This window comes from Lethenteron reissneri, chromosome 52 (genome assembly GCF_015708825.2).
Source record: "Lethenteron reissneri isolate LAM-NWPU_2019-01 chromosome 52, ASM1570882v1, whole genome shotgun sequence".
Classification (NCBI taxonomy): domain Eukaryota; kingdom Metazoa; phylum Chordata; class Hyperoartia; order Petromyzontiformes; family Petromyzontidae; genus Lethenteron; species Lethenteron reissneri.
Genome location: NC_083830.1, coordinates 11,715,282 through 11,729,511, shown reverse-complemented (window position 1 = coordinate 11,729,511; position 14,230 = coordinate 11,715,282). Strand labels below are relative to the sequence as shown.

Below are 14,230 nucleotides of genomic sequence, written 5' to 3'. Positions count from 1 at the left end.
TCAGACCGCGTTCCACTCACTGGCATTGTATTCTCCGCAGGGAATGGATTCTTTGCTCCGCTGCAAGTTTCCCCTCACTACTCACCCATTGACACGACGGTCAATGGTACAGTGTATAATAACAAATAGTATAACATTTATATGCTTAATACAATGTACAAAGTAATATATAGTATCGTAATTATATAGTAAATATATAGCAGTGTGATACACATTAGGGTGGGTAGAATAATACATAGTGTTATATGGTTTATAGCAGGGGTCCTCAAACTACGGCCCGCGGGGCACATGCGGCCCGCCGAGGACATTTATCCGGCCCGCCGGGTGTTTTTGCCGCCGCTGCCTGTCTGTTACTTTTTTTCTACATGAGAAGGACGGTCATTGGTGGAAGAGGGAGAGGGGGCGGAGTTCCCCCCAATCGGACTGCATTGATGGGCAGTGCAGTCTGTATGTCTCTGTGTGGGCAAAGTTATTGCTGGTATATTGTTTTTGTAGCGCTGTATATATATTGGTATTTTACTAATAGCAATTTTGACTCCCTAGGAAACAATGATGTCAAGAAAGAGAAAAATTGACTCGGAGTGTAGGATATTCAAAGAACAGTGGACTTATGATTACTTTTTTATGCAGTACAAGGAAAGAGCTGTGTGTCTGATATGCCAGAATATAGTGTCTGTGTTCAAAGAATACAATTTACGTCGACACTATGAAACGCAACGTAAAGATAAATATGATTGTTTGGTCGGAGAAGTGAGAAAAGATAAAATATTAAAACTGAAAAATACATTAACAACTCAGCAAACTACTTTTGTGAAGCAGAAGCAGCTAAATATTTCATCACTGCGAGCAAGTTTTCAAGTTGCCAAGCTAATAGCGTGCACTGGCAGACCATTCGTGGAGGGAGAATTTGTTAAAGAATGCCTTCTTTCTGTTGCCAAAGAGATGTGTCCAGAGAAGGCCGATTTATTTAGTACAGTGAGTCTTTCAGGACCTTCAATTACACGGAGGATTGAAGAAATGGGAGACAATTTGCATCAGCATTTACAAAACTCCACAAAAAAACTTTTCTATTTTTCCTTGGCACTCGACGAAAGCAATGATGTTCGTGATTCTGCACAACTTCTAATTTTTATTCGTGGGACGAATGACTATTTCGAAGGCACAGAAGAGCTTGCTGCACTGCAAAGCATCAAAGGAACAACTACAGGAGAGGATATCTTTCGATTTAAAGCTTTCGTGACTGCAGGGATTCATCTTCTTAGTTCTTTCGGTAAAGTCACGTAGAAGGGAAGTAATAAAATAATAAAAGTAAAACATAATAAAATAATTCTCACGACGTTTCGGCCACAACGCAAGCAGCCGTCCTCAGGTGAAAACCAGGTCTGTTGGGGAGACAGCCTCTGAATGAAACAGCACACGAGCTTGGAGAATATATAAGCTGGGTTGGAAGCGGGGGAAAGAGCGCATTGACAAAATAATTTCCATATCAAGAGGAATGTAGCATATTTACGGGAAATGCAGGAATGTGATTAGTACTACATATGCCCGTGCTGCATATGTAGTACTAATCACATTCCTGCATTTCCCATAAATATGCTACATTCCTCTTGATATGGAAATTCTTTTGTCAAGGCGCTCTTTCCCCCGTTTCCAACCCAGCTTATATATGCTCCAAGCTCGTGTGCTGTTTCATTCAGACGCCGTCTCCCCGACAGACCTGGTTTTCACCTGAGGACGGCTGCTTGCGTTGTGGCCGAAACGTCGTGAGAATTATTTTATTATGTTTTATTTTTATTATTTTATTACTTCCCTTCTACGTGACTTTACCGAAAGAACTAAGAAGAGAGGATATCTATGAAAAGTTTTGCCAAACTGTGAATGGTTTGGAGCTGAACTGGGCTAAACTAGCCAGTGTGACAACTGATGGTGCTCCTAGCATGGTGGGGTCTAAGAAAGGAGTAATTGCTCGCATTAACCAAGAGATGGACGAACATAACCATTCTCATCCAATAGCCATACACTGCCTCATCCACCAACAAGCGCTGCGTAGTAAATCACTGAAGTGGGACTCTGTTATGAAAATTGTGGTATCTTGTGTTAAATTCATTAGAGCTCATGCACTAAACCACAGACAATTTCAGGAATTTCTGTCTGAGCTAAATGTTGACTATGAAGATGTTCTGTACCACACAGAAGTCCGTTGGCTGAGTCGAGGGAGAGTTTTGAAACGTTTCTACCAGAGCTCAATGATGCAGAATGGAAATGGCACCTTGCCTTTCTGACAGATGTAACAGAGCTACTCAACAGTTTCAATGTGCAACTTCAAGGAAAGGGGAAGCTCATCTGTGATATGCAATCACATGTCAAAGCATTTGAAGTAAAATTAGGCCTCCTCATCAAACAAGTGAAGGAGGAAAACTTCTGCCATCTCCCCACAACTCAAAATCTGTTAGCGGAAAAACCATTGGTTGCATTCCCAAACAAAACATGTGTGGATTCACTGGAAAAATTGCAAAAGGAGTTCCAATTTAGATTTAAAGAGCTTCATCTCCATGAACAGGACATACAGCTTTTCCGTAACCCATTTTCTATTGACATTGAAAATGTGGATACAATTTACCAAATGGAACTGGCTGAACTGCAGAATTGTGACTCTCTGAAAGACGCATTCAAGTCAAGCAGCCTTCATAATTTCTATGCATCTCTCCCCTCTGAGACATATCCTCATCTCAGGAACCATGCCCTAAAAATGCCAACCATCTTTGGCAGCACTTATGTCTGTGAACAGACTTTTTCCAGAATGAAACATTTGAAATCTCCAACCAGATCTAGACTAACGGATGCACACTTGCATCACTTGTTACGACTAGCAGTGACAAATATGGAACCGGACATTGACCATCTCATTAGCCAAAAGCAGGCCCATAGTTCCCATTGAAATACTGGCAAGTTTGTTGATTTAACTTTACTTGTTCTTCATTTTAAATATTGCATTTGTTCCCGTTTTGTTTCTTCACTTCAAAATAAGATATATGCCGTGTGCATAGGGATTTGTTCATAGTTTTTTTAACTATAGTCCGGCCCTCCAACGGTCTGAGGGACAGTGAACTGGCCCCCTGTTTAAAAAGTTTGAGGACCCCTGCTCTAGCCTCTATCCCAATACTCCCTTTCTGCTTACTCACGGTTAGATGCCCACGGCATTCCGTTGATCTCATCCTCACTGCGCACCTCGACGCGTCACACGGACGTTCGAGTGGCCGGGCTGGAGACCGTCCCGTGGGCTGACTTTGGAGCAAGAGGCCCTCTCGCTGTTTGTGTTCCCCTTTTATCAGTACTCCACATCAAAGGCCCCCAACCCGAGAGCCCTCTCGGCCAATCAGGTCGTCGCACCCGTCAAGCCGCATTCCTGGTTTCCTTAACAATGGGCGCGCGCTGTCTGTGGCGCCGGCGGCGGCCCCCAGGTGCCTTTGTTATGTCAATCAGCTGCGGCTTGTCGTAACAAGGCTCGCCGTGTGCTGCGGCGCGCCGGCGGTTCCCGAGCACACCCCCATGCCAATCAGCCGCCCCCCCCCCTCTGGCTTCCCCTTAGTTCGTGGTTGTGGACCCCTGCCTGCCTCGCCGATACGTGTGTGTGGGGGGTGCGTTTCAACCGCGGTGGCTGGGCAGTCCCCCGCCGTGACCATGCAATCTTAATGCCGGTCAAGCGCCGCGGTGCGAATTAGCATCGGGGGAGGCCGTCCAATTCCCTGGCCGCAGGAAACCGTGAAGATTATCCCTACGAGGGCTTTCGGGTGAAAACCTGCCAGCCAGGGGACCTCCCCACGGAGCTCTATGGGAGGGGAATTGTGTGAGGGTGTGTTTATGTGGGGAACGGTGAGGGGGAAGCGGGGTCGGCCCCGTCGCTTGGTGGTGGCGAGGTTGTAGATGGGGTGCCCGCCGAGTGGCTTCGCGGCGGCGGCGGCATCACATAGCCCCCCGAGGTGCCAGTCCCCGTCCCGGGTTGACTGGAGCACCTTGCTTGGGCCGCACCCACGAGGAAATGCTGCGGGGTCCAGGGGATCCATCCGGACCTCGTGGCTGGTCTCGGGGCGAGTGACTCCATCCTCTGGAGTTCCTGCGGCAGCCTCCCCGTCCCCCGGCACCTGCGGGCTGGGGCACAAACTCAGCAGCACAATACTTGCAGTCAAATGCAAACAAAAAACAATACTCTGATAATGTATGCATTGTCTTTGAAACTGAACAGCTTTCTTTAGAGCCTAGTCTCATATGGTGTTCGACCAGATGACGCCAAAAGGCGCACAGTTCAAAGACAACGCACTACCAGAGTAATGAGAGCTCGGGTTGAGCAGCTACATCATGGGACCTCCTTTGCCAGTACCAAAATATACTAATAGGCTCTAAAGAAAGCTGTCTCTGGTGTGGACCAATCAGTTTCAAAGACAATGCATAAATTATCAGAGTATTGTTTTTTGTTTGCATTTGACTGCAAGTATTGTCGTTAATATAAGCATGATTCCTTGCAAAAGGTGTCAGTTTTGTTGCCAGAAAAAAGGGGGGAAACCCCTATTAGACACATTTATTTTTACGTGATCGAACCCAAAACACCTATATTATGAATATTGGTCGTGAAATCCTACGTGTTAAACTGTGCACATATATTTATTACTGTGTAAATATTATTTGTACATGAAGTAAGATTTTTGTACATTAAACATTATTTATAAACGCACCAGGGTCGCAAACGGGTCTTTAATATGTTTTCGTGTAATTTTAGTCTTAATACTAGCCAATACTAATCACAAAATCTATTGAAATTAAAAATAAAAACAATTTCTACCGATTACATTTACGACACATTTATATTTACGTGATCGAACCCAAAACACCTATATTAAGAATATTGGTCGTGAAATCCTACGTGTTAAACTGTGCACATATTATGTTATTTATTACTGTGTAAATATTATTTGTACATGAAGCAAGATTTTTGTACATTAAACATTATTTATAAACTAATTAACCAGCTGAAGTCTCCGTTAAATCACGTGACTTATGTGTGGCCATCCCTAATTTAAATCCCTCCCCTCTCCCGGCACACTGTGAAAACACACGCTGTTCCGAGCACCTATGAAGGCCCACACGGAATTAATGGGTGGGGAGCAAAACCAATCCCGGTCGCGTTTGTCTCCCTCGTGGCGATTTTTACAAACCATATCAAGTACTCATTTGAGGCTAAGTCGACCTAGGGGATGCCCAGGACCGGTTCAGATAGTCATCACTGGTGTTGGCCGTGAGCGGGATTCAAACTCAGGTCGCCAGGTTGATAGCGTAGTCCGCTAACCACTATGCTACCGGTCCCCACAACCCTGCAACAACAACCGCCATTCGCTATTAAGTGGCAGTGACATCACCACGACGCTTGTGCCAGGCCATGTGCACCTTGAGGCTACGTGAAGTGTCGAACGCCCGCTGGCAGGAGGTCACGGGGCAGACCCAGGTACCACGGGTCGACTGAGATGACCGAGATGACTGGCTGATGCACCACCTTTGCCCCCGACTGTGCCAACTTGCTGTGCTTTAGCCACCCGGCGCTCCGCTCGTTGTTGTGAGCATTGCTCCTCCACCCTCCGTTGTTGTTGGAGGGCGACTGGCTCCAACTGCCCAGTAGTGCCCTTCACGAGCCTCCTCCACAGAGGCCGATCTTGACACCGCTGGTACCAGTCATCGGCAAGTCCATTCAGCTCCACGTCCTCCTGTACCACATCACTCCATCTCTTCTCTAGCCCGTGCCGCGCCCGTTTAGCCCCCTCGATCCGGCCGAACAAAAGCTGTTTAGGCATGCGGTGGCTGGGCATGCGGGCTATATGACTCAGCCAACGCAGCCTTGTCTGCCGGAGCAGCTCACCGATGGGACTTTGCCCAGATCTTTCAAGGATTTGTGAGCTCCTCACACAATCCAGCCTGGTTGAACCCAGGATGGATCGTAGGCAGGCCAGCCTAAATGTTTACAACCGGCGAAGATGCTCCATTAGGGGGGGTCCACGTTTCGCAAGAGTAGAGAAGACCTGATGTGGCCGAGAAGACCTGATACTTCATGCGGAGCGACAGACCAGGTAGCTTCCACACAGTGTTATGCAGCCGATGAAAAGATATTGCCGGTCCACTGATTCGGAGTGAGACCTCTGCTGTTAAACTGTAGAAGGTCATAAGTACACTGCCCAGGTATGGGAAACTTTCCACTCTCTCCACTACTGCCCCATCACCGATTGGGAGTTGTGGGGGTGGAGTGTCCGATGGTACAAAATACCCAGGCAGGTGTTTAGTTTTGGTGGGGCTGATGGTAAGGCCCCACCTCTTAGTGGCACGCTCCAGTCTCAGCAGCAGCGTCTCCAACTCGTCTTCTGAATGAGCAGCTATTACCAAATCATGAGCATACATAACGTGGTTGACCAATAGGGAGCCATCCCTTGATCGCACCCGGGCATCGATCAGCCTCTCATTATATCTGTACCAAATGGGAATTCCCCCGGTACAGCTATTGAAGGCTTCACGAACTACGTGGTCAAAATAGATGTTAAATAATGTCGGAGCCAGAGGACATCCCTGTCGCACCCCAAGGTGTACAGGGAAAGGCTCTGACTCCCGGCCACGTAGTTTTACCCGGGCCCGCTCACCATTATGAAGGTCCTTAATGATCGTGAGCAGAGGGTCAGGGACTCCGAAAGCACGAATAACACCCAGAGCCCAGGCTTACTGATGGTATCATAGGCTTTGACCAGGTCAATAAAGCAGAGATGTAGGTTTTGTTGGAATTCCCTACACCTCTGCTGTAGCAAACGGACAAAATATGGCATCTGTGCAGGACCGCCCTTTCCTGAAACCGCATTGGGGCTCCGCAAGCCTCTCCTCAGCGTGCCTAGCAAGGCGATGTTGAATAATCCTTGCCAGGACCTTTCCCGGCACACTGAGTGAGATTCCTCTGTAGTTGTTACAGTCTATGCGGTCCCTCTCTTTAAGAAGGGCATCCTTCCCATCCTGCGGAACCCATCCAGTGGTTCAGACTGTTGTTATGATGGCATCTAGGGCAGTAAGTGCACAAACGCCACCCTCCCTCAGCATTTCGCTTGGGAGATCATCTCTGCCCGGTGCCTTTCCTGGTCTCAGACTCCGGATCGCCTTCAGTACTTCCTCAACAGATGGCACCTCAGCCAGCCACTCACAGGGGGTGACTTCCAATATTGAGGCACCGCAGCCTCAGCAGGGTTATCCCCACTTTGTGCCATGTTTTCCTGGCTTGAGGGATTTCCCCTCCCCCAGGACCTCACAGAAATGCTCAGCAAATCTGCAAACCTGTTCCTGGGGGTCGGAGATTGGATCACCGTTTTTCCCCCTAATGATGGTAATGTGTGGCGCTGCAGGTTTCTTTTTTGATGGAGTTAAATAGTGATTTGTGATTGCGGACCACTGAGGCAGACTCCATCTCCTCAGCAACCCGCGACCACCACCCATCCTTGCAGCGCCTTACAGCTCTCCGAACCTCCGAGCGAAGGCTGCGGTAAGCCTCCTCATTCTCTGACGTGGGATGCTGTAGCCGATGAGAGTGGGCCTGTCATTTTTTCTTAACTATCCTGAACACCTCCTCTGTCAGCCAGGGTTTCTGGGGAGGTCTGGACCGCGTACCCAAAGCAGCCATTGAAGCTGCATGAGTCACAGTCCTGAACCTCGCCCATTTACCCTCGACATCAGGAGTGGGGGACGATGCCAACCACAGCTGCAAGCGATGATGAAATTCTCGCTTGCAACTTTCATCAGATGAGACCAGGCCATTCTAGATTTGAAGCTTTCGTGACTGCAAGGATTCATATTCTTAGGTTTTTCCAGTAAAGTCACTTCGGTAAAAAAATAAAAATTAATAAAAGTAAAATAAAATAAAAATCACGACGTTTCGGAGGCAACACAAGCTTCCATTTTCAGGTGGAACCGTCACAGCACGCTTGCTGTATCAATACAGCAAGCGTGGGGGACGATACAGTAAGCGTGCTGTGACGGTTCCACCTGAAGACGGAAGCTTGTGTTGCCTCCGAAACGTCGTGATTTTTATTTTAATTTGAATTTTTTACCTACGTGACTTTACCCAAAAAACCTAAGAATATGAGACCAGGCCACTTTAGGTTGGAATGGGGTCCTGGGTGTACACCCACCACCAGAGTAGAAGAATGGCAGGTGCATCTTACAGATGACTAGTCGATGGTCAGAGGGCAGATCAGCTCCACGGTAGGTCCTGGTGTCAAGGACATGGGCTCGCATCCGCTGGTCCGTTACTATGTAGTCCAGCAGATGTTCTTGCTTGGACACGGCATGCATCCATGATATTGTGTGGATGCGCCGATGTCGGAAGAGCGTGTTGGTAATTACAAGCCCATGGGCTGCACAAAAATCTAGCAGCCTCCTACCGTTGTTATTGAGCTGATCTGGCCCATGCCTTCCAATCACTCCAGACCAGGTGCCAGCATCATGACCAACTCGGGCATTGAAGTCACCCAACAAGATGACTCTGTTCCGAGTGGCCACTTTAGCCAGTACCTGTGACAGGAGGTCATAGAAGGCATCTGACTCATCGGCTTTGCCTGCATCCCTCCACGGATGTTCGTCTTCGGTGGGGGCATAAGTAACCACGACCACCACTCCTCGCCTCCGGTTGATGGGAAGGCGAGCCAAAGTATCCTGTGGCTTACAGCTTCCCACACCTCACCACCACGCTCCCACGCCCCCTTCATTCTTTTGTTCAAAAGAAGAGCCACACCCTGTTGTTTGGCAGTCTCCTGCCCCGAGTAGAGGACTGTCCACCCCTCATGGTGGCAGGTAAAAACCCCTTGGGTGAGGTTTTCTTGCCTCTCTAGAGAAAACAGGAGAGAGAGGAGGGAAGATGGTTTGGATGGGAGAATGAAAGGATGGAAAATGATTGATGTTTTGAAAGGATGTAGAGAGAGAGTGCCACACCATCTAGGGCTGGATAGCAGCCAGACAGGAGGAGATACGAGAGGAACGGTCCAGGGGCAAATGAAGGAAAGGAGAATATTTGGGTATCAGTCAAGAAATTCTGAGAAACACAGAGTGGATAATAGATTCAAGAGGTGAAACAGGCACTCCCCGACTTACCAACTTCCGAATTACAAACATACACACTTATGAATGGCCATAAGATGTTATGTTTTAACCATCCGATTTGTGAACGTTCGCTCGTACTTGCGAACCGAACAGTGAAACAATTTTGTTTCGTGGAGCGATCCTCCACGAGATTTCATAACGGTGCACGTGGTTTTAACGAAACAAGACGCTGCTTAATCCATGAAAATCGGTGGATTTGTTGGATGGCACTCAGGAAAATAAAATTGTGTATCCGTTTTCTACTCATCTGTCATGTGAGCATCACATAAAAAATGGAGTCTGGTCCTGTAATTTTCATATCAGGGCTCTACGACACATTCGATCACTGTTGAGTCATGACATAGCCAACACGGTGGCGTGTAGCATAGTATTGATGTCTGGCAAAAAATTACCAAGCTGCAGTGTGTAAAAAAAAAATTTTGGACATGTCGTGACGGGTACTGCAAAGTCTGACGACGTCCATCCAGTGCTCACAGAGCTGTGAATACATTATAAGGTTGTACTCATTACACAAAGTGCTTGCCACAAATGAATCACAATACCTTACTGATCTCGTCAAGGAGCATAAACCAGCTAGTCATCGAACGAAGATGATCACCGCATCCAGCGGTGTTTTGAGATGCGCTTCTGCGGCCGTCTGGAACGCTCTTTCTTTCCGATATTCGGAAGCAACTGGAGCGATGCACTTTTAAATCTAGACTGCAAACTCACTTCTTTAGAACTGCTTATTGCGTTAAGTTTGTTGTCTTTCCCCTGCACCACCGATTACCACGGTTGGCTATGCACGGTGCAAAATAAGTGTAACATACATACACCACACTATAACATTTCTTACACTACTGTACACTACACTTTACCCACTTAACATCCCACTATAATACCAGTGTACAGTGTACTCCACATTTAATGCAACAAAGACAAAGATCCCCTGAATAGCCTTAACAGACTGTTGGGGCAAATGTTGTTAGCGAGTACCTATGAAGTACGGTACGCATGGGGGTGGGTGGCCAGCACTACGCACGACCGCCTTTGTCTCCCCAGTGGCGATATTTTACACACCACACGAAATAATCATTTGAGGCGGCCAGGGTAAGGCCCAGGGCCCATTCAGATAATCGTCAATGTTGCTGGCCGTGAGCGGGAATCAAACTCAAGCCGTCAGGTTCGTAACGCAGCGCCCTAACTGCAACACTTACCCTCCCCTTATTAAATATAACATGCACACATAAACACGCACACACAAATACAAAACACAAATATTGACGCAAATACAAATTCACAAACAAGAATGTTAAAATTAATATCCTAACGGTCACAAAACGCACCAAAAACCCCGTTAAAACCGACAAACTAAAAAAAACATGAAATAATGTTAATAACAAAAAATTCACAATCCCCTTCACCACTAAGTGGCGGTGACGTCACCATGGCACTTGTGCCACGCTAGATGCACTTTGAGGCCACGTAAAGCGTCTCAGGCCTGCTGGCAGAACAGACCCAGGTGCCATGGGTTGACTGAGATGACTGGCAGATGCAACCACGAAGACACGCACATTCACGCTATCACAGGAAAAAATTAAATGTGATGTGGAAATGCTTCAAATATTAAAGAACTAGCTTCGGCAAACTTGAGAGGATGGATGCCTACAGTCCCACCACGTGCACACTGCCTCCATCATTACCATCACCAGCATTACCACCACCATAACCACCACAATCATCGCCAACACCACTGTTATCACCACAATCACCAACATCATTGCCACCATCTCCACCATGCCCTGCTGCGAAGCAGATGGGAGACAGGAGCCTCATGCAGAAAGAGGTTTGAGTCTCTGGCGAGGCGGCTCAGCTGGGGAGCCGTCGGAGTCGTTGATCTCGGCGCTGGGCTGAGGTGCCGGGTGGTTGCATCGTGCGGCGAGCGCAGAGGCCCATGATCTCCGCTTAGGCAAGAGCCACACGCTGCTGGTGATGGTGAGACTGTAAGAGCAATCCTTGAAGGTCGTGCCGATTGTGCAACGGGCAGCTTTATTGCGGTTGTGCGCATCACATCAAGTCAGCATTTGCAACATCATCATGAGCTGCAACATCACCAGCAGCTACAATATGATCATTTGGGCCATGGGTTGATGTAATTCGCATCTGCATTCAACCTTGTAGGCTTACAGACTGGTTAAGTGCTGTTTGTGAGCATTTATTAAGGCTGGCACTTCACACTCACAAACACGGCCAAAAATTGACTCACTCACCAACTAACTCAACCACCTACTCACTCTTTCACCCACACACTTACAAACCCACTCACCGCATCGCTCACTCACTCACGCACTCACCCACACACTAAAACTATTAAAACTAAAAGTATTTTTATTTTACCAAGTAAAGCCTAGAGCCATTAGCTCTTTTTCACAAATTATAGCTCAACCAAGTGGTTTATTACGTGGAAATGGATTGCAGCCAAATACTCTAAACGCATATTTCTAATTGTGGCGGGAAAAACCGGAGGACCCCGAGAAAAACGCAAGCTACAATGGGGAGAACATGCAAACTCCACAAATACAGGCGTCAGGGTTGGAATCCAACCCACGACATCCTGTACACCAAGAGAGGGAGATAATATCTCACCACCGCAGTGCCCCGCCCACTCATTCAACAACCCACTCATCCATTCACTCACCCATACACTCACCCACGCACTTACTCACTAACCCACTTGCTCACTCACCTAATCACTCTCACTCACACACCCACCCAACCATTCACCCCCTCCCCGCCACCCGTTCACTCACACGCCTACTCACCCACCTGCCCACAAACTCGCTCACTAACACACTCGCCCACCCACTCGCCCACCCACCGACTCGCTCAACCACTCACCCACCAACCCACTCGCTAACCCACTCGGCCACCGACATAATCACCACAGTCATGGTGGTGACCTTAGTGTCACGCGGCAGAGAGCACGGGCGAGCAGAAGAAGTCGAAGGCGAACCGTAGGGCGCTGCGCAGGGCGGCACGCCAATCCCGCTCCACCTTCTCTTGGCGCGCCGACGTAGCCGCCGGCTCCAGCCTCCGTATGCAGCTGAGGCAGCGCAGGGCGCGCAGCTCGAACGCCGGCCACTTGCTGCCCAGCCGCCCCTCCAGCACTGTGCTGAACTCGATTACGCTGCCCTGCTTCAGGGGCAGCAGCGCCGCACGGAACTCACCGCTGGCACGCAACACCACATCCTTGGTGGGGTCCTCCTCCGCCAGGTTGGGCTGGTTGTTGTTGCTGGCGGTGGTGGCGCCGTTTTTAGGCGGTATCGGCATTCCCACCGTGATCTCAAACTTGTAGCGGTCAAATTTCTACCGGGGGTGGTGGGAGAGAGAGGTAGAGAAAAGAGTGGTGAGGAGGAGGGGGAGACAGAGCGCGCATCATATCCCCCTGTCGCAGAGTGGACATCGCTAAAGCCACCACTCTCCCTGTATTCAACTGCTGTGAGGTCTCATGCAGAGATGCCTAAGGCAGTGGTTCTCAACCCCCCATTGTTTAATTTTATTCAACCGAGTACTACCCCCTTGCCTGACCCAACATGGTTCTGAGAAATAAATTTATGAATAATGAACATCAATATTTCAATCTATCCTCACGAAATTACGTAATTTGTTCACCCTCGCTGGTTCCTCTTGTAGCCCACATTGTTCACGATCAATAAGTCCAGAAAAGCAATACTGGTAGGAACCCACTGGTTCCACCAGCCCACAGGGGATTATTGTGTCCGTCCGTCGTGCAGGGAGGGGCTGGGTGGGGAGGGAGGGGCTGGGTGGGGAGGGTGGGGAAGGGCTGGGTGGGGAGGTTGGGGCTGGGTGGGATGGGGCTGGGTGGGGAGGGTGGGGCTGGGTGGGGGGTGGGAGGGGTGGGGCTGGGTGGGGAGGGGCTGGTTTACCAGAGGTCGCAAACGGGTTTTGATTCATTCTTTGGTTCTTTCGGTAAAGTCACGTATAAAGATAAAATAATAAATTAAATTAAATACTAGCATACGACGTTTCTATTGCAACACAAGCAATCATCATCAGGTATAAATTAAATAGAAACACAAATCTAGTATACTTAGAAATGTAATGTAATACAACAGAGAGTCGGATAACATAACAGTCAACACCCGATCTGATTGATTACGTTCTTCCTGAGAATACTAAATTTGAGAGAGAGATTAAACACAGAACCAGAAACATAGACAGACATATAAGCAGACAGATATCACAGAGTTACGTAGAGAGAGAGAGCAAACATAGGCACAAAGAGAAACTACGCCTCTGTGTCGAGGCCTTAAATAGAGAAAGGGGGGGCGGGGGCGGGGAGAGAGGGAGGGGTTAGAGAAATTAGCATGTCCATGAGTGGAAACGGTGAGTGGCAAGGTGTAAAAAGCTTGAGAGAGGGGAGCAGGGGCGGAGAGAGAGGGGTTAGAGAAATTAGCATGTCAATGAGTAGCACGATGAGTGGTACGGTACGAAAGCTGGAAAAAATTAGGAGGCAGGGAGAGAGACACACTAAATTAACTAACCTAGCAAAAATTTCGAAATGTAATGCAATGCAACACAGAGGGTCGGTCAACACACAATTAACGCATAGCCTGGTTGATTACGTTCTTCCAAAGTTAAGTGTGTATCGGTCTTCGTGTCTGTGTTTTTTCAAATTTCACACCCCTGACTTATTTTCCCATTGGCTGAGGCCAAAGCCAGCAGAACCAATCTCCCGAGCTGGCACCTCTCGATCACGCCAGGGCCATGCTCCCAGGCTTCCCCCCCATTGGCTGTAAAGCAGGACCGGCAGAGCCGATCACCACGTGAGCCGGACATAGGCTCATATTACATATGGATAAACATTTTATCGTAGTTATTTTATATTGGCAGCTTCATACGTGATTATTTACCAATGGTGCTCATATATGGTATAATTTCACACGTTTATAAATCACCCCACGTATCCCCAGGGGTACGCGTATCCCCAGTTGAGAACCACTAGCTCAGGGGATTGCCCTGCACCCCCCCCAGCCCCCTGCACCCCCCCAGCCCCCTGCAC

At 48.4% G+C, this 14,230-nt stretch overlaps 1 protein-coding gene across 3 annotated transcripts in view; it reads right to left on the bottom strand.

Moving 5' to 3' along the window:
• Positions 1 to 11,163: 11,163 nt before the first annotated feature.
• LOC133355756 (wolframin-like) overlaps positions 11,164 to 14,230 on the bottom strand; it is a 39,083-nt gene continuing 36,016 nt past the window's right edge. For all 3 annotated transcript variants that reach the window (XM_061573083.1, XM_061573081.1, XM_061573082.1), the window contains exon 15: positions 11,164 to 12,513. In XM_061573083.1, the coding sequence (XP_061429067.1) occupies positions 12,115 to 12,513 (399 nt within the window). In that variant the 3' untranslated portion in view covers positions 11,164 to 12,114. The remainder of the gene's footprint in view (positions 12,514 to 14,230) is intronic.